Source organism: Silurus aristotelis (assembly GCF_946808225.1).
Source record: "Silurus aristotelis genome assembly, chromosome: 2".
NCBI classification, from domain to species: domain Eukaryota; kingdom Metazoa; phylum Chordata; class Actinopteri; order Siluriformes; family Siluridae; genus Silurus; species Silurus aristotelis.
This window is the reverse complement of record NC_139575.1, coordinates 16,600,024-16,627,948: the sequence shown is the minus strand read 5'-3', so window position 1 is coordinate 16,627,948 and position 27,925 is coordinate 16,600,024. Positions and strand designations below refer to the sequence as shown.

General features: G+C 36.7%; 1 protein-coding gene across 1 annotated transcript; it reads right to left on the bottom strand.

Annotated features, from left to right (window-relative positions):
• On the bottom strand, window positions 1-27,524 carry artn (artemin; the record flags this gene model as incomplete). Its single annotated transcript, XM_083561583.1, has 6 exons — window positions 1-450; window positions 6,474-6,606; window positions 11,107-11,177; window positions 23,512-23,600; window positions 24,589-24,782; window positions 27,447-27,524. 6 exons carry the CDS (start codon window positions 27,522-27,524, stop codon window positions 26-28), a joined length of 990 nt encoding a protein of 329 aa, XP_083417709.1. The 3' UTR covers window positions 1-25.
• Window positions 27,525-27,925: the final 401 nt, after the last annotated feature.

Genomic DNA, 27,925 nt, shown 5'->3' with positions numbered 1-27,925 from the left:
CAGTTTTGCCCAGCTGCTCCTCCTCTCACCCCACACAGCTGCAGTTGGCTGCTGAGAGCCACCGGATGGTCTGCCAGTTTGTTTGGGTGTCCATGAAAGACACTGCCTCAAAGCGTGTAGGCCTGCAGCATGGATGAGTGCTCACATCACGGCCCAAGATGTTGCCCTTCTCAGTCAGAATTTTAAGCGCAATGTCATAGTTCCTTCGCGAGCTAATGCACGTCCCCACACAGTATTTAAAGAGCACGATTTCGTCTGAATCATAGCCGAGGCCCAGGTCACGAACACGCATCTGTTTCTTCTCAAGGTGACAGTCCTGGTTCAGATTTTCTCGCTGACGCTTACGGTTCTTGCGTTCTTTGCGGGATTTTCGATAAGCTTCAGAAACGTCTGCTAGAGATCGATGCCATCTGGCCCTGTATTCCTCTCCTTCCTCTGCCAAGGATGGATCTATATATTGAAGGAATGAAACACAAATGGTTTAATAACACCCCAAATATCTTTCTTTCGAAAATCAAAACTGGTCTAAGCCTTTTAAAGTTTTGCTGTACGTGTTTTTCCTGAAGTGTACATATGAGGATGCACAGGAAAAATTGTTTTTTAAATCGTAGATGAAATTATATTAGTATTGGTTATATGGGTATTATTATTAAATGTGCAGTATATAACCATGCTTTTTGTATCTGTAAAATCTCATTGTCTGTTTATACTTAAAATATGCCTAAGTGCATGTGCCATTGATATGATATTTTGATTTTGATGTAAAAAGTATAAAGGATGCTGAAGATATTAGATCTTAGATTAGAGCTTCTCTTTTATTTTGTTACATAACGAAATATATAAATTCATAGATCACATAAAGAAATCTAGTTTTAAACATGATGGAAGTTCTAATGTTTTTTTCCCAGTCCAGCATTTTTTTCATTATTCAAAGTATTCATTATTTCACTACTTACATACCAAACCTTTTATTTTACATCAATATTTTGTTATTGTATTGGAGTTTATAACATCTTTTTTTAAATGTGCTTAAAACATTTGCACAATTCTGTATGTAATTAGAAGCGTTTGGAATATCTGGCCATCTGGGATTTTAAGGCATTAATAATTTATGGACAGCGGCATACAGCAGAGGAGAAATAGTGAGAGCAAGTCAAACTATGCATGTCAATGACATGAAGACATGAATGGTGAAATTCACACAACTAGCCATGTTGTGTCAGAATAAGGAATACATCTTTATTCATAAATTTATTTTATATTGAGCTCAAATGATCTGTACCCTCAGGTACCATATATTCTAGGGCTGCACCTACCAATTATTTTAGCAATCTAGTATTCTACCGATTAGTCCAACTTTTTCTTCATTAAAGAGGTTTCCTTTTTAGAAAAATTTACATTCGTATTGCTGAAATCGCACACAAGAATATCTTAAAAAAAAAAACTAAACTTGTTTGGTGCTTTTAATTGCCATATGACATAAAAATACAAATATATAAATTAAAATGTTTTATTTCAAATTACTTTTAAAAAGTAAACACACTGTATGGTGTTTTATTTATTTATTTATTTTTATTTTAAAATGATCCCAAACTTTGGAAACTTTCTGTTGTGTACTTTGGCCTGAATCTTTTCCTTGCGATATTTGGTCAGCTTGTGATTCACGCTTCCACAGCTAATATGTGTAGAGCATAAAAGTAAAATTAGTGTAAAGTTCCAGCACTTAGCAACTCTTCCATGGAGGACAACTATCTTAATGTCTGATATAATAAACCCCTCTTCTTGCTGAGAATTCACATGCTTTGAGGACAAGCCACATCACGCTTTAGCACCTAATGACAGGAGGTTAAAACATCGGTAGCTGAGGACAAAACAAAAAAATGAATCAGAATTCTCCCCAAGGCAGAAATCTGAGTAATTTGCTTTCCAGAAGCAATCCAGAGAGCAATTTGCTGTGTCAAAACCTGTCACAAACAAAATTCAAGTCATTCTATTTATTCTTTCTGAGAATACATATATATTTAACACTGAATACATGACATATATTGAATAATATAAGGCACTTCGAATAATATTGAATAATATAAGGCTGACTATGGAAGTTGAGGGTTAAAGATCTAATTTACCTGCTTACATCATTGTTATGTATATAAATCATTTTTACAAATCAGCTTTACAGAAATCTGGATATACTGTGGATGTAGATTTCTAATTATCAGACTGTGACAGTGGAATTGAAAACCCGACATTCAGGGGTTCACATTCAGGTAACAACAGCAACAACATAAACTCTGCAGTCCAACTCTACACAAAGTCCCCATGGTGGCACCAGAAAACAACAGTATAAAGCTTACATAAAAAATGTGTACTCAAATATGTACGCATTTCCTAGAGAATCAATCTCACAGGGCTAGTGGCTTTCCAGTGGCCTGGCAGTGTTCCTTTCAGATCTAAAGTAAGCCCGAGGACAGGGAGCGGCACAGGAACTGTGTAATTGCCGTTAGAGAGATGCAGCTTAGGAGTTTTTGTGTAACAATTATTGTTTTTTTAAATACAAAATTAAGAAATCTAGCACAGAACACAAAGTACTTAAAATCAAACAATTAGCAGGAAAGAAGAAGCTTTGACAGGTCAATCAGGTTATTCTCTCTCCTTGTAGCTTGCTGCTGCTCAGCTGTCTCACCCTCCGTCTCACCCTCTGTCTCACCCTCTGTCTGGCTCTGAACTTAAACTTAATTCATAATAATTGAAACAAGGTATTTTGTTATTTTTGTGACAGTTTGACAACTAAAATTTAAAAATGTTTGGAAACATTATGAAAGCGAGTCAAAAGACTACTTCAAAGTACACAAGGGTGATATTTTTTTTTTTGCTTAAATGTTTCTCTGATCTCCCAGGAGAGACATAATCCTGATTCTTGGCTGAGTTTCATATTATTTTGTAATATATTTGTAATAAGACTTAATGAGTATGCCCAAATAATTATCCTAACCCAAATGCTAAATGTAAAGGTTAACCAATAGTTTAATTTCCACCTAGTGTACATCTCCACCAATGCCTATTAAACACACATTAATTTTAGTTTGTCCAATATACTTTGACATAATTGTACAGAAAAGTAAAATGCAAATCTCTTCGAATATACACTAAAATGTTTGTAAAAAAAAAAAAAAAAAAAAAAAAAAAAAAAAAAAAAACAACTTGGATAAGTAAAATTGGCAGTATATTTGAATAAACTTATTTAACTTGGTAGCTCTTAGCTACAGGTCGACCGATGTGGGGGGGTTTTCTGGCCAATTACCGATATTCTTTTTTCCCCCCTTCATCTCATAAAATGTAATAGTTAACAAATAAGACATGATAAAAAAATTAGTTGCTTAATTTAAACATTTATTAAACAACACACGCCTCTCCAATAAGTGCACTTGTTACTAGGTTTTGGTCCCAGAGCCCACGTGTAGCCTAAACTACAGCTGGTTAAAGGCTCTTTAACAAAACAGATCCAAAAACTTACTCTTCTTCTCTCTTCAAAAATGTTATTCGAATTCTCTCTCTCCAAATGTAATTCTTATTCTCTCCAAAAATGTTATTCTCATTCTCTCTCCAAAAATGATATTCTAATTCTCTCTCCAAAAGCAGTACCATATATAACCAAAGAAATATTAAAGGCTAGATTAAGAACGAAGGATAAGAACTTAAAGCCCAGGACACCCCAAGCTGATGCTCTGCCATCGGGGAATGTCAGTGGTGTTTTGAGTGTCGGTTGGCTTTAGTTTTATTGCTCAGAGGGCATCAGCTGTTTTTTGGCATTTCTGCATGTTGAGCAGCGAAGCTCATAGGCCAGAAAGAGAACGCTGATTAGCTATTAAGCTTAGCTGATGTCATTCTTGCTCTTGTCTATGCAAATTAGCAGACATGATTGAAAAGGACTACAGGAATCCGTTAGTAACGATCGCGGCAGGTGGAAACGCTGCTTGCTTTATATATTCTCAGTTTTAGCTCTTCTGGTTTCCCTGTTTGGATGTGGAATAGAGATTACTGCCACGCACGGTTCGGTGTGTCAGATGCACCCGCCTAATAATCAGCCTAATTTGCAGCACAATTGGCAGATGGCGATTAATTTGAAAAATCGGCCCGAATGATCAGCAAGCATTTTCAAATTAATCGGCAAAGGCCGATTGTGCTGAAAATTAGGCTGATTCTCGACCTCTACTCTAAGCCCTGTGTGTAATTTAACTGAAATCAATGATAAAAGGGGATATAAAATACTGGGGTCTTTTGTTTTAAAAGACAGGAGAATTAAGCTCAGGTCTTTTTATTTTTAATTACTTTGATTAGAAACAATTAAAACAACGAGGCGATACCTAGGGGTGAACCTGCTTTTAAACACTTCCTTGGTCTAAGCGCATAACCTTTAGATATTATAAAATTCATAGTACCTAATCCTTGTGGCTAGAACTCCCTTTGTCCTGCGTCTTAAAATGGAAATACCACAGAAAAGTCGTAAATAATGTCTATAGAACTTAGAACTAAAATTAGAGTACCCTCACAAACATCTGACCTGACTCAGAAGAGAACACAATGTTACATTCATAACTTCTTATCATAATCTGATCATGTTTGAATGATTTAACATATTGGCTAACAGCACTGAATGCCGATGGCAACAAAACAAAATTGTCAACAGCATCAAAGAACAAGATCCGTTTGTAAGATAACAATCATGCGGTTCAAAACATGGGTTTCGGTTACCTAGGACCACCTGGTCTTTTTGCAGGCCCTTGTAATGTAACTAAACCCATAGGAAACATGCTGCACTGTTTTTTTTTTAGATTTCCACACAGATGAGTCACCAAAAGTGGTGGATTCATGACATTTATATTCAACTCTTCAGCAGACATAATTTACCATAAGCTGCAGTCTTTACATAGTTTGATTCTCAACCGCTGAGTGGCCTTACTGATATACAGCGTATTTATAGATCTTTAGTCATTTTACCTAACTTAAACAAATTGGTGTAGTTTCCACTGCAGACAGGAAGAACATGTCCACACACATTCTTAAATCCAGTTTTGAAAATCAGCCCGCCCTCTAAGAAATTCGGAGTTTAAGTTAATCAATTACATGTGTATAGTAGAGCTGTAGAGGTGGAAAGTGACAGTTCAATTTATGAATTTATCAAACAGACAATTTACAAAGTCTGCTTTATTACTTGCACCTGTTTAAAGTAATTGTACTTATTTTTTTACTTTTTTAATTTAAAAGAAAAAATCTCTACCTTGGCATTCATCATTTTTCATCATTGTAGTTATTATATCATCATCATAGCGCAATAGACTAAGCTGCCACTCCTGGGGCTTTAACATGATTGTAAGTCGCTCTAGGATAATTGTAAGTCGCTCTAGACAAAGGCGTCTGCTAAAAGAGGCACTAATTTAACATCAGTAACTAGTAACAGACAGTATATTTGTATACTTATAAATCAAGCAATACATTTACCAGAGGATTAATTCACATCACATGTTTCATACCACTGTAGAGCTAGGCAATAAGACAATATGATCTTGCAAATGATTCTCTGAAATAACATAAAACCACAGGTTTTGTCAAAGCCTAGTGATGTTACTAATGTTTAAGAATAGCATGATAGCAATTTTTTTTAGTTGTTTAAGGTGGTACAGCTCTTCTGCTAGCACATGGACTGAGCTAAATACAGTGCATTCAAAAAATATTCAGTATTTTCGATTCGATGTTGCAGCCTGATACTACAATCAAATCCACTTGTCTTTCCTCATTAATCTACACTTAATAGTCCATAATGACAACATAATAAAATGAAGTGAAAACAGAGTATTAAAAATGTCTATAATTTATTCAAACGAATGTACATAAATATTCCGACCCTTTACTCTTTTCACTTTTTCTAAATCGGGTACCAAGTGTAGATTAATGAGAACATGAATTTATTATTCAAGTATTTGGCTGTAACATAACAAAGTTGTAAATACTAAAGGGAGTCTGAATACTTTCTGAATGCACTGTACTGTAAAACATATGTATTAAAAAATACCTTCATGTATTTTAATATAATAGTATTTTTTGCCGCACACCATTAATATATGTTAAAAAAGTAATACATAGTGCATTCCTTATACAATATAATACAGTATGGGGTGATTGATAAAAGCCTTTTACTTAAATACTGTACATACATTTTCAGTTGTTCAATGCTTTCTGAGCAAATGCAAGCTCTGGTAAAAAATAATAAATAGTTTAAACTCTCAATAAAAAAATTGACAAATCCAGAAGCTTAATTCTCCAAATGTAAAGAATAATAAACAGTAAGCAATCTAAATGCCTACCATGTGAGTGTCAATGTTCTACCACCCCAAAATATTTAGTCAAAAGTCCTAAAACAAAAAACTATGATGATATAGAGGGTGTGGAAGTTTTTGCTTAGTCTTGGGCCTTACCATAAAGTGCAGCCCATGTTGGTCTTTGTTCTTTTTGGGCCATCAGTGTAGTGGAGTGTGATTCTTCTCTCTCCTCCGCAAGTCTTTTCCCATCCACAATCTCCAGCAGACACACAGTCATTAGGAAAAATACCTGTAACCACATGAAATTACACATACATATGACTGTATTGAAAAAAAAAACATTAAAACCAGAAATAAACAGATGAAACAGAATATTTATGGCATACGAATACACAGTTGGGTTGTATGAGTATAGCAGGTAGCATATTTATGGAACCATCATGCCTCTAATGTTTAGTCAGCTAATTGTTCAATTTTTAGCAGGTGCCTTTTTTTTGCATCTGAAACGTTCAAATGTTTAACTTTTTTAACCTAAACAAACATTTGATCAACAAATAGCACAACTTAATTAAACTAATTATTTAAACTATTTTATGACAGCAAAGTAGCACTGATTATCACTGTATTGTTTAATGTTTTGATTTATTATTGTTTCATTTTTGGATTTCAATTTAGCAGCTCATATAAAAAAAAAAAATATCACCAGCTGCCCAGCATTTTTTGTTTTTCCTTCCACAGCTGGAACAATTTTAGAGACAAAAGATGTCACTGCAGTTTGATTGTAGGAAGTTCAATTGGATGTGGACTGAAACCACCTCTCTCATATTTACTGTGTTCTCACCTCGTTCGACATACTATAACGAGATGTAAACACTGCCTTTTCAGCATTTGTATGTGATAGCAAGTGGGCAGATTAGATACTGTGTTCTTTTTAGTCTTTTTAAACATGGAAGATCTTGGATTGCAGCTTGTACCATACAAACAGTGATTGTCATAAAGTGTTCTTGATCATATTAGCAATATTAAAGTCAGTCTGGCAACCTGCCCACAATATTACAAAAAAACCCTCTTAGAACACTCTTGTATAATCAGCTATAACAGTTATATGCAACACGATACTAGACAAGGGTTTACTCCGTCATCATGAATGACTCAATCAGTTTATTGTGGATTAGGTACATGATAATATCTGAGTAAAACAGAGTATGAACTTTTTAGAGTGTAGAGTGTACATAAAAAACAGAGCAGCTCTGTATTCCATAAAATATAGTCGGTTTAAAGGCAGCAGCCCGGCTAACGTATCGACAGACATGGTCAGACAGGAGAATCCTTGGACTATGACGTTTGCAGATGATACTGTGATTCGTGGTGAGAGTAGGGAGCAGGATGAGACGAGCCTGAAGACTTGGAGGTAGGGAAGGCAAGAGAAAAAGAGAAAGGCAAAGGAGGAGGTTTATGGATGTGGTGAGGAAAGACCTGCAGGTGGTTGGTTTGAAAGAGGCAGATGTAAAGAACAAAGCGATATGATGGATGAGGAAGAAGAAGTCAAGCTAATATAACACTAATAAACAAAATAAAGTTCCTGAAAATAACAAATGTATAATATAAATAAACACAAAAGCCTGATTAGCTATAATTCAGGGCAACAAGCTATAAAGTCGAGCTGTAGAGTAAATCCTAAATTACTACACAAATATTACATAATTAACAAATCCTAGAATAATTCAAATAAATAAGCCAATATGTTTTGTGTGGACCAATGCTGTAACCATAGAATATATAGGTTTGATGTGAAGCTTTTGCCCTGCTTGTGTGTGGCAGTAAAAAAGAAAATAATAATAATAAACAGCCCAACAACTTTTTGGTGTTATCCAATAAACAACAAATAAATTTACACTTTTGTTAGACTTTACCACTGATATCAAACTGATGTTTAACATGTCATCTGGTTTGTGTTTATGGGTCTCTCCTCATTCAAGTAAATAGTAGCCTGATCTTGTATGAATAGAATTAACTGTCTAGGACTGCTGCCAAGGCCACCAAGTGGATATACTTTACTTCTGCCAAAATCACCTTACTAATGTTTACATGACACTTACTATCTTGTTCTGCAGTAAACATTTGCCTATTCTGTTTTCCCACATTGTGGTACATTTTTTTACACTATCACGTTAATGCACTGTTCAAGCCTAATCTTCTGTTCTCATTTTCTATAACTTTGTTTTATTATTTGTCTTTCAACTTTTCTGAAGTTACTAATTCAGTTTGCAGGTGTTTTACAATATGGTTTTCTTTCATTTCTTTTTATTTTAATTTATATTATATAAGTGTGTTTAGCTGATGTGAAGAATTAGTGAAAAAAAAACGTGAAATATCAGCATTGATTCAGACCCTCTCCATCTCCATCTGTCTTTATTTGGCCCATAATTTCTTTATATGGCCAAAGCTTCCTGTCCTTCTGTTGATCTTCAACTGATTGTGTTCACCTGTTGTTAATTTCTCCCTTTAGTTTTTCAGAATTATATCCTTTCCTTATGTGGTTATGAAGTTGTGCACGTATATGTTTGTCACAAAGCCATGTGTTTTCTGGTCCTATCTTTGCTTCTATCTCCTTATGTTTCGCTTTTTTGCCGGTCTTGATCCTGGCCTGTTTATCTCTGTTTTTGCCAGTGTGTACTCCTTCCTAGTGAACTGGTGATGATTATTAAAACAGGTCTAATAAACATGTTTTGTGTAGGCCTATGTGTCTCTCCCACATCCTCCCCTTACAACAGGTACATTACACAATCAAACCGGTCTGACAGACTATAGAATTCCTTAATCCTCCTTAAAAAGGATTTAACTTATCTCTGATAGCATGGATATGATGAATAAACATAAAATGTCTTAAAGGCACAGCTAATACTTTGATCATTTGTTACATGCACCAGTAAAATTATGATTTATAGCAGTTTTCCTTGCAATTCTTTGTGATAATTCAATCATTCGTTCAGCATCGTTAACCGCTTTACTCTGGTCAGGGCTGTGGTAACATTCGTCTTTTTGAATGACATTCTGGATTATTTCATGACATGCTTGGTTGGCATGGGGCATGTTTTTAGGTTTGGAAGGCTGCCACTTTGTGCTGCCAAAGCATGCAGATGAGAAATAATGTAAAGAATAATTATATTATGTTTTATTCATATGCCACCTGTGAGATCAATAACCAGAAGAAGCTCTTTCACATCAAACCCAATGCTTCACATCCGTTGAAATAACTACACAATAACTAAAAACGTACCATTGGGTCTTTTACAGAAAACAGTGATATAGAAGTGATATACGTATATATTTTGTATGGACGACAGTAGTACGACACATACTGTGTATACTGATGAACCACACACAGTAAGAGAAATGTCTCAGTGTTCGGTTGCTGTTATTTAAAGTAAGCAGCACGCCGCCTGATTAGCCATGAAAAAATAGCCTAATTAGTCTGGTTCATCAATTCTTTTTTAACATAAAGTGTACTGCTCAGCTTACTGTCTGGTACAGAAAATGCACTGCTTTAGCTAAGAAACTCATTAGCTGTTCTTTACCTAATCTTACACCACTTGCCTACACCAAAAGCAGGCCACCAACATTGCAAAACATACTGATCTTCCATGCCACCATCACCAGACTTGACATAAAGACTACTCAAAGTAGTTTATTTTCCCCCTCAAAACTAGTCATGACCATTCCCAACATTAAGCTTTGAATCATGCACACCATCACACACCCGCACTTAATAATAATTCTAAAGACTGTATTGTGGCATTACAAAAAATCCCATTTTGTTATTATGCACATTGCTCGTATTTTTTGCCACTAAGACAAATTCTCTCTCATACTACTGGAATGGTTTTTTTTAAATATTTAAATTACTTTGGTCTACACCGGTACACTGGATTCTACCCATGCTTCTCTGATGACACAAAGCAGTTCACCTCTTCTTCCATGCCATATATTCATTCACTATTCATAATTCATCATCAGGGTCCGGATCATGAATCATGGATCCACTCCTGGAAGCACTGGATGCAATTCACACTGTGAAATACATTCATCTATTTTCTAAGGGGCAGTTCAGCATAGCCTATTACTCTACCTGCATTAATTTTTACAGTGAGAAGTAACCAGAGAACTGCACACAAACACGAGAACATGTGAAACACCACACAGATAGTAACCTGAGCTCAGAAGCAAGCTGGGGTCCTTGAAGTTTTGCAAGTGCAACACTACCTGCTGCACCACTGAGCCACTCCTCATGTCATTTCATCCATCCAGTGCTGTTCCGTTGTCCGTTTTATTCCGCCCTTTGTATGACTCCTGTGTATTTATAGTCATGTTTTTAATTTCTTTGTGTATGCATTGCCCTGTGTATTTATTATCTTGGTTTAATTTTTAACACCTTTTACAGATATTTACTTTTTTATATTAAGTATACTAAGAAATTTCTTAAGGCACTGGAATGTACCATTGTAAAGTAGTGAACTACATGAACGTTGAATAAACTTGTTGCACACTTGTTGAGTTGCTACACTATACCATGTACACTATGAGTCCAGGCTCCTTCATAATTACTTAACTAACACCTAAAACCCCTGTGTGTGTATATGTTGAGTCAATATTTCAGTGATTGCATGGTCAAAAGGATGCGATATGCGGGGGACAGGAAACACTCTGACACCATTATAACCCGGCAACAAATTGAACAAATGAGTGATTTATACATATGACATTATTATATGACTGTATAAATACTAACCTTCCAGTAGGTCAGGTGACACTGGGCAGATGCTGCAATGGGATCCTGCTGATTCCACCACCTCTTGCCATCTGAAACACAACAACGGAAACATGTTATACCACAATGCATGCTGCTAACCAGTTCTGGTTGCGTGATATTTAACACCCCAGATACTGTTAAAAAGCATAGTAGAAGTGATCGAACTGTTAGTTCTGTGTTCTGGAGGAGGCTGCTAACAGGATTTATGTGCATTGTTGGTTAGCCTCATGATTTTACCCAATATTTTTGTATTTTATTAAATTGTATTAAATGTTAAAAATTGTAACAATATTACAAGCAATTACTGGAATTATTATAATGTGATTATCATGAAATGAATACTGGCACAAGTCGTCTGTTATTCAGTACACAGGTAGTCCTCTACTTACGTTGGAGATGAGTCAAAAATGTCATAAGTTGAAGATGGTACTATGACTGTGACAGTTTTTCCTGCATCAAGCTGATTTATATTTTTAATTTTCTGCTCTAAACTGATGACTTTCCTCTTCTTTTTTTCACTACAAGCAGGAGACATACTTGTTGATGTAAATGGTGAGTTCTCCACACTCTCTGAGGTAAAGTTTGGTGTTCCTCAAGGATGTGTCTTAGGCCCCCTGCTTTTTTCTTTATATATGCTGCCTCTTGGTGAAATTATTCATAAACATGGGATTCGCTTCCATTGCTATGCTGATGACACACAGCTGTATATTTCAGCAAAGCCAGATAAGAGAGATCAGCTTAACAATGTTGAGAAGTGTGTAAAGGACATTAGACAGTGGATGCTTGATAACTTTCTTCTGCTCAACTCAGATAAGATGGAAGCACTTTTACTAGGACCACATGCAGCTAGAAGCAAACCTTCCGATTACGTAGCATCTCTGGACGGTGTTTCTGGTTCAGCATGTACGGCTGTCAAAGACCTTGGTGTTATTATTGACCCCAGTTTTTCCTTTGAGGCTCACGTGAATAATATCACCAGGATCGCGTTCTTTCACCCTAGAAATATTGCTAAAATAAGAAATATGATGTCGTTACAGGATGCAGAAAAACTAGTTCATGCTTTTGTTACTTCTAGATTAGATTACTGTAACGCTTTACTGTCTGGGTGTGCAAATAAGTGCATAAATAAGCTTCAGTTAGTTCAGAATGCAGCAGCAAGAGTCCTCACTAGATCTAGAAATATGACCACATCACCCCTGTTTTATTCAGTCTACACTGGCTCCCGATTAAATCTCGCATTGATTATAAAATACTACTACTGACGTATAAAGCACTTGGTCTCGCACCGCAGTATCTGAGTGAACTTCTGTACCAGTATGATCCTCTACGCCTACTTAGATCAAAAGGTGCTGGCTATCTGTTGGTTCTTCAAATAATGAAGACTACAGCAGGGGGCAGATCTTTCTCTTATAAAGCCCCACAGTTATGGAACAGCCTTCCAATCGAGTTCGGGACTCAGACACAGTCTCAGTGTTCAAGTCGAGATTGAAAACATATTTATTCAGTCAAGCCTTTGATCAGTGGATTTTATTTATTTTTTACTTAGGTAAAGGTTTAGATCTGGAGGGAACATGGATATAGAGTGTTTGGTGAACTGGGATATTTGTATGCTGTCATCCCCTCACGCTCACATGTTCACTCAGGTTTGTTGACGGTGGTGTGGTGGGTCGTCTCTTATCCCAGAGATCCCTCATGTCTGTATTACCTTCTGGTTCTCCCTTTTAGTTATGCTGCCATAGCGAGTCTTGCCGGAGTCCAAACTGCACAGTGACATTAACTTTCATACAACAATAAGAACACTTAATAATCCATATCCTTCTCTTCCTGTCACCCTTTTTTCTCTCCCTCTCTCTCTTTCTCTCTCTCTCTCTCTCTCTCTCTCTCACTCGGTCGAGTTAAACTTGCTCCTGAGGCTCCAGTGACCATTGTTCCTGCCCCTCTCCCCTCCGTGGATCTTTCCACTTCGTCCAGGCCTGCCTCTGGATAGTGTTCTCTTCGACTGGAGGCCACTCTGTGCAGCTTGGGACGGTTTCTCATCAACACCTTGGGTGGTTCCATGAAATTCCGGAGTAGGAACGGGCGCTTTGAGGATGGATTGGACTGTAGTTAATGTCAACAGTCTCCTACACTGACTCAGGACTACAGTTTGCTTCTGATCACCATCACTGCACCCCGCAACATTGTATATCGGCTTCAAATGGACATTCGGTGCAACCCAGATGAGGATGGGTTCCCTCTTGGGTCTGGTTCCTCTCAAGGTTTCTTCCTTATGCCATCTCGGGGAGTTTTTCCTTGCCACAGTTGCTCATCAGGGACAAACTTACTTACAAAGAACATATTTACATTCAATCACCACATTATCTGTGTAAAGCTGCTTTGAGACAATGTTCATTGTTAAAAGCGCTATACAAATAAAAATGAATTAAATTGAATTGGGTGCTTGGAAGACATGCTTTTATCTCTAATATTGCTGTTTAAAACAGAAAAAAATACACACTGAGACAACTTTACGTCGACCGCTGGTGAGAGTAGGGCATCTCACAGGGCTAGAGATACACTCATCCCAGCTGCACTTCCAACGTTTCGTACATCATACGTTGCTGCCTGTGACTTTTACGCAAAATGTTAAATATTTTAAAAATTTTGTCATATCGCTATCGTCATCGTAAGATCGAAAAAACTTAAGTCGAACGATCGTAACTCTGGGACCATCTGTACATCTAAAACAGAGATACAATATACAACATGTATATTAAACATGTTTATGGTGTATTTGAATATAAATTAAAAAAAAAAACAGAAAAGTCAAACACCCACTGCTTTAATTACCATAAGGCCAGGGTTACACTTGATGTGCGACTACAGCTACAGTATGGGCATTATGGCATCACATGCTCACCTGTATACATTTTGCACATGTGGAGAATTTAAAGCTCTACTATGGTGCTGATCAATGCTGAACCATACACGTGCACTTTAAAACTTTCTCCTATTTGCAGAACAGGATAAACAGTGAACATGACAGGAATCTAGAAGTCTGTAATAATTTGAATCAATCACATGGTATATTTTTCTCATCCTATCAAAAGAGTAAGTGATGTGTCACTGCATTGCACATTTAAAAAATTTAAGATTAGACATAGTTTAATGCTCATAAATGATAGCAAAGTTGAGTCAAAGAAACAGCCAATAGTTACAAAAGTCGTCTGTTGTTTGCACACAAAAAATCAAGTCTAACTCCTGCTTAAGTCCAGAAAATAACCGAACAATTCCCAGAACTTTAGATAACACAGTGTTTGTTTGACCTATTTAGACAAAAGTAAATTCGCAAAAAAATGATTTTTTTTTTTGTTCTCAAAAATAACACAGCTCTGTGTATCTTTAATTGTGCTTTTAAATATTGTGAATTCCACAGCTGTAGTTATTTCTTTCACCAAGACTGAATCAGCAATGAGTGCAGCAGCTGTGGATGTGTGCTTGCCATATTAGCTATAAATTAATGGTATTAGGTGTAATGTCAACATATTTGGCAGAATCTGCACAATGTATCTTCCTCAGCCATCAACTTCATCAATTGCAATCAGCATCATAGCATACCAGGAACCATGTTCACAAATACTAGACTTTAAAAATGTATGGGAAACTTCTAATACCAACAGAGCTTCTACTGAATAAAACGCTATAATATGACATATTGTTGCTGCCCTAATAGCTGGACATGTTATTGAGAAAAAAAAAAACCTAATTAATTGTGTGTTTTAGTAAATAAGTCTGGTGAGAACATGTTGTGAAGGGTGAATAAACAAATGAGTGAGGTGACCCACAATCTAAGACAGCTGGAAAGTTAAAAAGTTTAAAGATTGTCTGCTGTTTTTCCTGAGCTCTTCACCCTCCAGAAATTTGTTTACTTTGAACAAAAATTTAATTACAAATACTGAAACATGTGAGTTACAAAATTTGTATTTTATGTCTTCTGTAAATCAGGGGAATACTCACATAAATACAGTATACCCAGACACGTGTGTAAATGCTGTATTGTGTGGCATCGCAGGAGATTTAAAGCATTCTGCAATAAAACCATTTAATAACTCAAACAGGAAGAGACATACATAGCAGTGTATATCAGCAGAGATAAAGTGTGATGAGCTATCTCAGGCTTTAAATAGTCGATGTTGTTTAGAGCAGTGTTGCTAAAAATACCATGGTGCTGCAGAAATCTAGAAAATATTCAAAAGTTTCACTGGTAGCAGCAGGTAGATTGTATTATTGCTGTTATTTCTGAACACTACATATTGTTGCTAGATTTGTTACAGGTGCATGGTTAAGATCCATCTCTCTTAGATGTAGATACACAGTGCCAAACAAAGTATTGTATTTGGAGCTGAGCCTGAAACTTTCACATGAAGAGAACTCGACAATAGTCAAACTGAAATGAGGATAAAAGCAGTAAAAAAAAAAGGGTGAATTGATGAAGACTCTGCACCTGAGACCTTTTAGAGAGTTTGAATTGAAAATGGCATTAACAACTAATGGATTTTTGCCTAATGAAATCTTAGTCAGTGATAGCAGATTGACTGTGAACACTGAGTTGGGGGGCATTCAGCCTTTGGAAATCTTTGGAATTATATTTATGGCATTTGGCAGACACTCTTATCCAGAGTGGCTTACTGTAATCTCATTTATACAACGGAGCAGTTGAGGGGTTAATCATTTCCAAACAGTAATTGATTGTTATTAAATGATCATTGCTAAATGATGAATCAATATTACATGATTTTATATTCATTGTTTATTTTTTACTATTTTACAATTTAAATAACAGGATTGTACATTCAAAGTGGTCTTATCATTCAGTAAATCTACACTGAAAATCAGTGGCGGGCGGTCAGGGCCAGCAAAGCCTTTTCTGCTGGCCTAAACTCTATCAGAAGCACTGACCTACATTTACAACCTAAATTCTAATATTTGTTTGATTAAATTGTATTAATTTATTCCAAACTGTTTATTTTCTACATTTCATAGTGTTTCTCTTGGCTGCACTGCTTCCAGCACGTGCATGTGGATGTTAGATGTTTTGTCCAATCAGATTTCAGCCTCTATGTGCTGCCATGTCAATCTAATCTGCCCAGAGCCTTCAAAGTCTGTACTCCATATTCACCATACAGGGCAGCTAGCTGGCCCAGAATAGCGTCAGCATTTTTCCGTCCTCTGATTGGTTGGTCAGAGGGAAACTGTTACAGCCAAATTCGACTGGCAAAACACATCTGTAGCTCTGCACACATTAATACACCTGAGCTAAACTTTTTATGCTTACGGAGAAGGAGAAATTTATTTGGTCTCGTTCATACTTTAAAATCTATTTTTAAGAAAAGCTAGACATCTAGAGGAGGGCCAACCCCGAAGCTAGCTTACTTAACTGGGTTTCTTGCTTTAGTAAAATGGTATTTACCCTCCATATGTGAAATGCCTCTCTCTCTGTAATGCCATGCGTTGTTATATTGCGTTTTTGTATAGTATTGATGGTTTCTATAATTGCGACGTGATAGTTGTGGTATTAAGAGGTGGATTAAGTCGGGTAAGTCCCCACTGAAGGTCCAGGTACCAAATGCACGGCCCGCCACTGCTGAAAATAAATAAAGAAAAAATAAAATAAAAATTTTATCATCATTTATTCTACTTATCATCTTCTATCAACAATTCTGATGATGCCATTTTCTGTTGAACATGAAACTGATGGTTACAATTAATATATAAATGATGTTTTTTAAATAATTATTTAGTAATATAAGTAATTAGTAATAAAAGTTATTTAATTTTATTTTATTTTATAGTACTTTTTTATAGTACTTTTAAGACGTGTGATTAGATTATTCCCTCTACATAAATAGATATACAATTCCATGATTGGGATGCATAGATTATATTAGTTAGGTAGTAAAGTGACTATCTGGGCTACAAAAAATGCCTAACAGACACAAAACACAACACATTTGTGATACTTATAGATGTTTTACGTCAATGTGACAGCATGTTCACTGTCCAACTGTTTACCCCTACATATGACAGCCCTTCTTAGTTCACACTGCAGACAGTGTAGTCTATGCAGGAAGTGGGGCATAGCCATGATCACTTTAAAAAGGCATGAAGTCAGTGTCTCTCTGGCATCCACCAGCCAGTCAGAGCAAGTCTGATGAGAGAAATAATCTTGGATGGTTCAGCACTGCAACCAATGAAAGTAGTGAGGAAGTGGTTAGAATCGCTGCTTACTGCTGACTATGCCGCTGGTGTTTAATCCTTTTGCATACATTTTTATTCAGTGTGTTTAATGTGTGAAAAGTCACCAATACAAACTCCTTTTGAAAACAAACTCTGATAACAGTGATTCGGATTCTGAAAAAGACTTCAGCATGAATTATTTATAATTATTTATAAATTATAATTGTCTGATAAATCTTGTCAGGGTTTGTTAAAAAATATTTGTTACAATAGATATTCTTTTGTGAAACTCCAGTGCGACAGTTTAGAGTTTATTGAGTGGTGTAAAAGGTGGACCAGAGTCTCGTTACAAATCGTGCTGTAATCTAAGCCATGTGACAGACATGTGAACTGGGCTCATACCATTACAAATACTACAGTTCCCCTGAGATCTGAAAACACACCGAGACAAGGATACAGTATCATTCCTACCCAATTACTCACACACTCACACACACAACCATTTACACACCTCAAGATGTAAATGGCTTCAGGCATTATGATAATTGACAACTTTTGTGCAAGTCAAAACCTATAGCGAGTACAGGTGGGAGGAAGACATTAGGAGGGGTTAACTTTGATAACAACTGTCATTATCAAAGCACTGTTCATGTTCGACTCATGTTCGAATAAACGCAAAATAACGGTTTACTGCTTTTTAAAATACTTCATTTACTTTATTTAACTATATAACTTACAGATGATATTTAACATAAGAACAAACATAAGAATATATTAGTTGATTTAAGAAGATAGCTACCATTATAGATGAGTAGATTATGTTAATGCACCATGAACTTCACAATCATAAAATGATTGTGTTGCAAATGTATAAACTGTTTATTGTGGATTCAATTTAATCATGAATTCGGGCACGCACAATTAACAATTTACTCGAAAATTGCATTCGAAAAGCATTCGAAAAACAGGTGGTAATGACTGATATGGTTACTAATGGTCTATTAACTAATGCAGCAAATAATGTGTAATTAAACAGTGTGTTGTTCTATGCAATACTTAATGACATGCTTTATGGTGTGTTTAATCACTGTATCCCCAGAAAAGGTGCACATGCTTAGTTTCTTTACATGGAAGCGTAAAGGAGAAGGAAATGTGCCAGCATATGCTGTTTATTTACCAACAGATGGTCTCCATTAGATTACCCCACCCTGATGTACATAAACAACATAGACACAGAGGGAGAGGGAGAGAGAGAGAGAGAGAGAGAGAGAGAGAGAGAGAGAGAGAAAGAAAGAATGTATTACTGTTTCTCTAACTCTGTATGCTCATTTGTAATTTTGCACAAGGTTAAAAATGAGAAGTGCCATATTCTTTTTCATATCAGATAATATAATAATAAATAACACAAATCTGTCTAAGTAGTTGTCTGTAGCAACATGCTTTTGACGATGTTTTTTTTTGCATTTTTAAGTGTTGTTTCACTGCAGCCTTGAACAAACAAACACACCTGACTCTAACACTCAGCACTCAGCCACTGGAAGGCTTTGCCCTTTCAGCTCTCTCAGTGTGCAAATCATAAAAATTTGCTCTGTGTAAACTTGTGTGTTATAAATGTACAGTGACACTTCATTATAAAATTAGAACATTCTGAAGGAATGAGCCCTTGTGCCTAGGAAGAGATCACCCCATTCAGTATACGGTAAAGTTGATCAGTTAGAATACATTTGTATTGATTTACAGTGGCTCGTCTCTATGGGGAAATCATAGCAGCAAAATGCCCCCGACTGCTTCACAGAACCATCATGGAACTAAGCGTGTTCTCTACTTTTCCAAATGATGAGGCCTCTGGATTCCCCACTAAGGATCTTCTTTTGCTATGACAGCGCAGGACCAGATGTTCAGCTAAACTTCTGTTTTTTGTTTTTTTTTTTCCTGGAAGAATCTAATATATCCATCTCTCCCATACAATGTTTTTTTCTGATGTTCTTTCTAATTTAGTGAACAAATCTTCTTTAGACACTGCTAATGGACTGTAACGTGCACGCATGAAGATGCATGTGTGTTTGTGTGTTTGAGACGAAGTAATCGGTCATTCACGTAGGAGTGTGCGAGTCTCTGCAGACTCTGTGATCTGTCAGCGAGACAGCACTGAGGACGCAAGTGTCCTGTGCTCAGACTCTGTGTGTGTGAGAGAGAAATGAAAGAGATTAAGATGCATTCTTGCAGTTGTGTGTGTTTACTCTGATGCGATCCTGGAACATTCCAGTGTTGTGTTTGTAACACGCAGACTGAATGCATGCTCCTCTGACTGCGAAGCCCTCTGACATTTGAGCAATAACAGAAAAACAAGGTGCTTCCATGCAAAGCTGTTAAAACTCCTTACCAACAACCTGAATGTACAATGTTCTCTGCAAGTGAGAACGAGTGTGTGTTCACATGTGGCACTGTTTAACGCTGATGAATAAAAGCTGCTGTTGGAAATGCTCAATATTTAACGGTCTATTCTGTTAACAGGTAGCCACATGGTGTTTTACACAGAACTCGTAATTACTTAGGAAACATGGGTGTAATTGTGCAGAAATATTTTTTATCTTATCTTATGTATGTTTGTTTTATTATAGCTAAGCTGATTAAAAATTGTTTCAGTGTGTAAGGTTCACTGATTTTTACTATCGCATCATTATCATATTTGGAATGATGTAATGGACATTCAGTGCCACCCAAACGATGATGGTTTCCCTTTTGAGTCTGGTTCCTCTCAAGGGATCTTCCTCATACCACCTTAGGGAGTTTTTCCTCGCCACTGGCTTGCTCATTAGGGATAAACTTACAGGCACTAGACATTCTTTTATACAACGTTATAACCACTTTATCTCTATAAAGCTGCTTTGAGATAATGTCCATTGTTTTAAACACTATACCAGTAAAAAAATAATCGAATTGAATAATGACGAATAAGTCGGTTCGTGTGGAAGTGTTTCACAAGTCATTGTGGATAAAAAAATAATAAAAATAAGCATGGCCAAAGGTGCCAAACAAACAAGCCAAAAAAAATTGGTTTTGCATTAAAACCTAAAGCTTGAAACTAGTAAGCTAACAAATTCACAACTTCATAAGCATACCGAGTATTTCTAGCATCAGTAACTGGGTCTGTAACTTTTCTATATTACTATAACTGGCCAAATAGATTAAATAAAAATAAAAAGCTAGGGAGCCAGCTAAGCTAATTCGGATTTACTATAAAGGGACAGAGATTTGTCCACAGGTTTGGCAATGTATTAGGGATTGGGGAAATGAGTAAAGAATCTTACCTTGTAAAAGACATAATAAGAATCTGGCTGATCCATAGACTGCCAAAGTACCACCTACTGCACTTTCACAGAAACTGCAATTTGATTGACATGGCACATGATCAATCGTGCACGTTTTGCTGTAGCCTGTCACCAAACAAATTATTTGTTTTCGTGCCACTCAGTGCTTCAAACTAAATTTTAAAGAATTTATTTAGCCCAGTGAATAGTTCTTTCTAGCTGTCCCTAGCAACACTCAGATATACTCAGTTCTCACATGACTATTTGTATAAAGCTGCTTTGTGAAATTTGTTTAACTTATTATACAAATCAAACTGTAATGAACTGAATATCTATTCATTTATCTTCAATATTTAGATCTGGAACCTATTTCATAAATGCTGCACAAAAGACTGAAAAACAGTCTGGATAAGGCTCCAGTCTTATGCAGGGCAATCATGCACACCCCAGGCAGTTTGGAGTAGCCACATATATGTATGCATGTTCTGGGGATTTGGAGGGCAACAAGAAATCAGTGCTAGTGTTTAAAGCTGTGTTGTAGAATTCATTTATTGTGCAGATTGCAAATGTTTGTGTTACACATTGAGCCATTAGGCGATCGAATATATATTTTGCAAGATAATGCATTCTATGTGAATGGGACAACATAATTAGTTGTACAATTGCATCTGCAACTGCATCTGTTGATATATAATCAACCAGCCTGCAAGATTGGTTTCCTCCTCAAAGTTTTCCAGTAAAGACAACAGAGAAGCGCAGTAATGAGCTCCACACCGACTAAACTTCACAAAGACTCTTCTGAAGCACACTTTATTCCGTTAATGCCAGAAGTGTTTAAAGGTTCTCTGTATATGCACACAAAGACGAATAAACACAGAATGTCACAGCGGGGAAAAAATCTTTTCCAGAGTAACATCTGTGTGTAAAATTGCTCAGGCAACTATCTCGACAGAACTAAATATATCAAACCGGCCCCGATTTAAACGCACAATTTGGATGACCCTAAAACTCTAGCTACAAGCTTCCTGTTTTTTGTTAGATACATAGCTCTAGTGCGATCGAAAATTGTAACTAAAGGGAATGTAACTTTTTTTTTTTATATTTGATATCAGCCAAGCCGTTTCTTTAAAAATCAGATGTCAACTTTTTAACTGTAGAGTAAATATATTGAACAACATGCAATTTAGCAATAAATAATATCACTCTTGATCAATAGCAGCTAACTGTGAAGGACAGTATTTTTTTTTCTCCCTTTGCATAATATATCTCCTGTTAGAGTAAATACAAGCTGTTCATTAGTTATCTCTACAAAAAAGGGGAGAAAAACCTAGCTCACACCCATTACGCATTTACTTTTGAGAGCTTTTTATTGGTCAGTAAACGTCAATGTGAGCACATTAATGGCCACAGATTTATTTTAGAACTGATGCAGGCTAAACAACACTTTTACTATAAAAGTGTGTTTGAGAAGCATCATCTGTCTCTTGCCTCTTTTGTAACACCTGTACGAATGCTGCTATAAGACATTAATGCATTTCAGAGCCTGGACTTTTTCTAAGGTGGCAATACCATATATCCTGTCTACTGCTATAGAAATATATTTCTTTCTAGCCACTGAGCCAAGCTGATGTCGTAAACATAGGAGTAGGCTAGTGTACGCCTGCTCCTTAACATGGCACTATATAATCAAAGGAAAGAAAACACAATTACTAAGTTATTATTAGTGTGGCAAACCCAACAGGATTCCCTAAACACACCCCTGGCTTGATCACAGCCAAATCAGCCATGAGTCCATCACAGTGAGAGAACCTCTGACTCAGAATGGAAGCGCTCACAGATACTGGCTGACTTTACATCAAGCTGAAATTAGGTTATGTTCTGTCCAGTGTTAGTTATCACAAAGACCAATGCAACCTGAACACAGATCAAGCAATACTGATCACAGCATCCAATACAGCATTGATACACAACAGCAATGTGCCTATATTAAAATTCCACATCATGACGATGAGAAACGCTTATGAGGAAGCATCCTTGTGTGTCTTATTTTTCTTTCATTATTTACAACCAGCAAAGAAAAGATAGAAGACATACAGTTAATTGACACAGCCAAAGCGGTAGTTCATGTTACACAAAACTTTTTTCTGGGATACAGAATGATCAGGTTGCCTCCTCAGAGCAATAAAGAAAATTCTCCGTTGAATCTATTAAAAACTTGAAACCCGCTGTCTTTATGATGCCGACCAAGTTGGACAGACTTCATTTAATGCTCTGACAACCTGCTGTTGCTCGAAAAAAACTGGCAGTGTTGAAATGTACAAACCAGTAGGACATGGCTAGTGCCTATTTTTGCTTCAATTAACGTTTAATAAACTTTTTATTTATCTTAAAGTCTAATGTCTAAAATATACAGTTTTGTACTAATACCTGCATTTAAATAAAAATTTTTTTTATTTCAGGCACTGGTGAACTAAACAGAAAGCTGTGAGGGTCAACACCTGGGGTGGCAGATTGGCCTCTGTGGTATCCCTGAACAATGCTTCATCCCACTCTGCTCCAAGGGCACTGTATCTTAGCTGCCCCTGAACTCTGACCCCGGCTTTTTGGGTTATGCCTAGAAAAGAATTTCACTGTATTGTATTTGCACATGGGACAATAAGCAGTGCTGTAGTCGGCAATTAATCCTACAGCTAAGAACTTTTACACCGCACACATAAATTTCCTCAGGTCAGTCTATAGGCCGTTGACCCCTTTCCAAATCGCCAGAACTCCGAAGCACATGTGATTCAGAGGGGCATTTTATGGTCCCTTAAATGGAAAACATCTACCCCAGGTCAAAAGCATATAAAAATCTCACTTCGCAGAGCGAAAGGTGCCGCTCCGTGCGTGTTGATTTGTTCCAGCTCTGCGAAACCAAGCGGAAAATGAAGCGGTGCACCTGGACACCTGGAGTACGAAAAAGCAATTCAGCATAAAAACTCAGCGTTCAGCTCCGCCGCTGCTCTACCAGTGCATGCAAAATCACAGCCACAGAGCTTTTGATCATCAAAAATAAAACCTTACATATAACACAAAAAGTCACATTCAGTTAAAATTGAAGACTTCTTTTTCAGTCCAGCGGGCAAAAAAATAAAAAATGCATGCAATCTTTAGTCCTTGAACAAGATCTCATGCACCTGTGCTACATAATGACAAAATACATGAAGTGAATCATGCAGCTATTTCATATCAAATTCTGAACTTTCTACTTTGTGTTTTGTTTATTTTGAGCTTTCTCTTCATTTTCAGTAGCTTTCTTTACTATCTACATTAAGTTTATGTATTTATATATCCAAACTTCATTGGAAACTGTCGAGTTTACACTGTAGACATAATGAAAAGGAAAGGGTGGGGAGGGGGGAATAGATACAGTATAATACACTTTGCACAGACTCTAATGAAAGTGTATTAACCGCAAAGAAATCAAGCCAAGGATTTCATCATTTCCACTCTGTAGATAACTCAATGAAGTGCACGTAAAATTGATCATACATTTTTCTAGTTGATTTTCTAATATCCTACTCGACTTTACACGTTTAAATATGTTATGTAAGTACTAGGCTATAATACATTGCTGTATAATATGGTCATGCATTTCACCCAGGTGTATTAAACTGAAAATATAGTGTATACTATATTAAGAAATATGATATATATGGAATATTAGGTGGACAAGTCTAGTAATAAAAACACTAAGCTCCAGTAATTAAACAATGAACTAAACCAGCCTGGGAAAATTCTTACTTAATAATATTGATAATAATAACAATGATCAAGTCAAACACTACAGAATTGTATCCACTGATAGTCAGATATGTAGTGAATATAGGTTTTTATAGTAGTAGGAGTGTGGCAGGAGAGTGCAGTAGAACTAGTTGTGTGTGTGTGGTGGTACCTTTTCTGCGCCCTACTCGCGCTCCTCTCATGGACCTGCGTGTAAAAACGCACTTCTGCACGAAATGACAGATGCGAACAATCCGGACAAAATGAGTCCCAGACACGTTTCCTTCGGCTGATCCGTCTCTGCTTCTTCCCTCCAATACGGTGGCATAGTTTTATACTCCGAATCCCAATGAGGTTCCAGCGAATCTATGGACCACAGAGTGGGGAAAAGCTCAGTGTAGAGCACGCGCGCGGACACAGACCCAGACACACACACACACACACACACACACTCTCTCTCATGCACGCGCGTTCAGACAAAGTCCCACACACTTGCAGCCCAAGTCAGTATCAGTGCAGTAATAATGTGTACTGGAGGCGCAGGCTGGCCAAATTAGACTAACAAACAGGGTTGCCACGTTGGATCCGATTCCCCCTGTAAAACAGGCTGTTCCTTCACCAACTGTAAATGTATTTATTGCAAGAGAATAATATTATTATTAGTAGTAATAATAATTAATTGGTTCAACAGGCTTATGTAACAGGGTAGTAAACAGATTTCTCCCTGAGCTGTGACACTGCTGAACTCTGCTTCTCTCCACATAAGGACTCATTCAATAGAACAGCCCCACTGTAAGACATAACCTATAAGACATAACCATAACATTATGAGCAGTGAAGAGAATAACACTGTCTCTTCATCTTTTCTCCTCATCATGGCACTTCTTAGTGGATGGGATATATTACGCAGCATGTGAACATTTTGTCTTCAAAGTTGATGTGTTGAAAGCAGGAAAAATGGGCAAGCATAAGGATTTGAGCATAAGGGCAAAATTGTGATGCTCTGATGACTGGGTCAGAGAGCATCTTCAAAACTGCAGCTCTTGTGGGATGTTCCTGGTCTGCAGTGGTCAGTATCTATAAAAAATGGTCCAAGAAAGGAACAGTGGTGAACTGGGCGACAGGGTCATGGGCGGCCAAGGCTCATTGATGCACTTGGGGAGCAAAGGTCACCAGTGTTCCTAGAATAATTTTCTACATTTACATCCCTGGCATTTTGGAAGACGTCCTTACGCAAAGCAACTTGAAATTATTTCATTTTATACACCGGAGCAGTTAAAGGTTAAGGGCCTTGCTCAAGGGCCCTGCACTGGGATCCTGGTGATGCTAAGATTTTAATTCAAGGTCTTCCAATCAGCAGTCCAACATTTCTACCACCTCCCCATTTTTGTATCCACCACAAACTAATGAATAGGAAGACACAAATCTGTGTACATTCCCACCACAAATAAAATATGCTTTTAATAATTTCATTGTTTAACATGTATAATGATTAAAAAACATTTGACATTGACTTTGATTATATTAATATTGATTCGGTTGAGCCAAATGTATTTGGAGAAGGGATTTTCTGCAGCCTGGCAATCTGAGCAGGATCCAGCCTCTTTCTGTGCAGGACACTTTTTAATGAAATAATTTCTATAGAACAGAGTTGTCAGAAAGGTTGCTCGATACTGTAAACTTGTAGCAATATTTGTTCAATTTTACATCATATGTCATTTTCATAAATTACTACAATTAAATAATACAAATTTATACAATTAATGCTGGGAAGTGATTACTTCATGGGCAGTAATGCTGTTTGTTTCAAAGTTGCAGAAATAAAATCAGTATTTTTTTTTCCATTTAAAAACTCGTGTATTCTTTAAGGCAGAAAGGAATTTCTTGGTGTTCCTGTGTACGTTGGATCATGATTAGTCATTGTCCAGAAATGGTTGGATTTTTTTTTTTTTAAGCAAAATTCACATAGAGCAACATGTTACTTGACAAGGAATAATAAGTACAATAAACCGACAGTCATCAACTCTTCAGATTTGGTCTCATCTGCCGTGCAAACTGCTGTAGTATATATTAGGAAAAGAAGAAAAAATATTATTTTTTATTATTATTATGGTGTGGGATTTTGATACCCCAGATGGCATTACTTTTCAATATTCTATGAATGATGATGAAGATGATGGTGATGCAAAATTTTATTTAACTGCTGCAGCTGCAAAAAAACAAAAAATGTGGACAAACGATCATTGATCATTCTAAACACACAACTTCTGCCATAACTGATACCATACATCAATAAACTATAATAATAAGTATAGATAACATTGAGAAATTGCTATTTACCCTAATCATCATCTAGATAATTGTAGATCATCCGACTGGTTAATCATAATAGTGATCTCTGACATATTCAAGCTAAAGTTATGTGTTTCATAATAAACCTGGACTTCAGTCTGAAAGCAACTATCATTTTTCTTCTACTTCTTAGGTTTCAGTTCCATATTAGGAAAATAAAAGAGCGTGTCAAAAGTTTTAGTTTCTAACAGACAACGTTCCCCACAGGATGCATTAGTGGCCTGGCTAAACTTTGCTCTCGGCTAACCTCCTCGTGTAACTGGAGCCGTTTGCACTGGGCACCCTCTCATAAATTGATTATTAGTCCTTACAATTCAGATATAAACCAGGTGAGTTACAGAGATCCTACAGGCTATAGGATTTTCATATAAAATTATCATAACACAGACAGCAAAAAATGATGAATTCATTTGCAGTCAAGAATGAACTTAATGTGTTGACTAAATAATACTATAAAAGAAAAAAAGCTTATACCTTGTGTCAGGCCAATATGTGACTTTACCCATCAAGGTTTTTTTCTTTAAGTCCTCAGGATGAAGATTTTAAGATCTGACCATTTGGCACAATCATGTCATGTATGTTATACAGCATACTGCTGATAAATGTTTCTGATTAAGTTATATCAGCCATGATATTAAAACCACCTGCCTAATATTGGGTAGGTCCCACTTGTAGTACCAGAACAGCTCTGATTGGCTGAGACTGAGACTCCACAGGACCTCTGAAGGTGTGCTGTGGTTTCTGGCACCAAGACATTAATAGTAGATCCTTGTGGAGCCACATAAATCAGACTTGTTTGTTCAGCCCATCCCACAGATGCTTGATTGGATTGAGAGGCAGGAAATTTAGAGGCCAAGTCAACACTTTAACCTCTTAGTTAAGTTCCACAAACCACTCCTGAACCATTTTTGCAGTGTGGCCAGGTGAATTAGGAATACTGGTGCCATGAAAGGGTGGTCTGTAACAATGTGTAGGTAGGTGGTCAGTGCCAAAGTAAAAGCCACATGAATTCCAGGACCGAAGGTTTTCCAACAGAACCTTGCTCAGAGCGTCACACTGCCCAAGCTGCCTTGCCTTCTATCTTTTGTACCTCCTGATGCATCTGGAAAGTTAAAACATAAAAAACAACATTCAACTGACTGTGACCTCTATTGTTA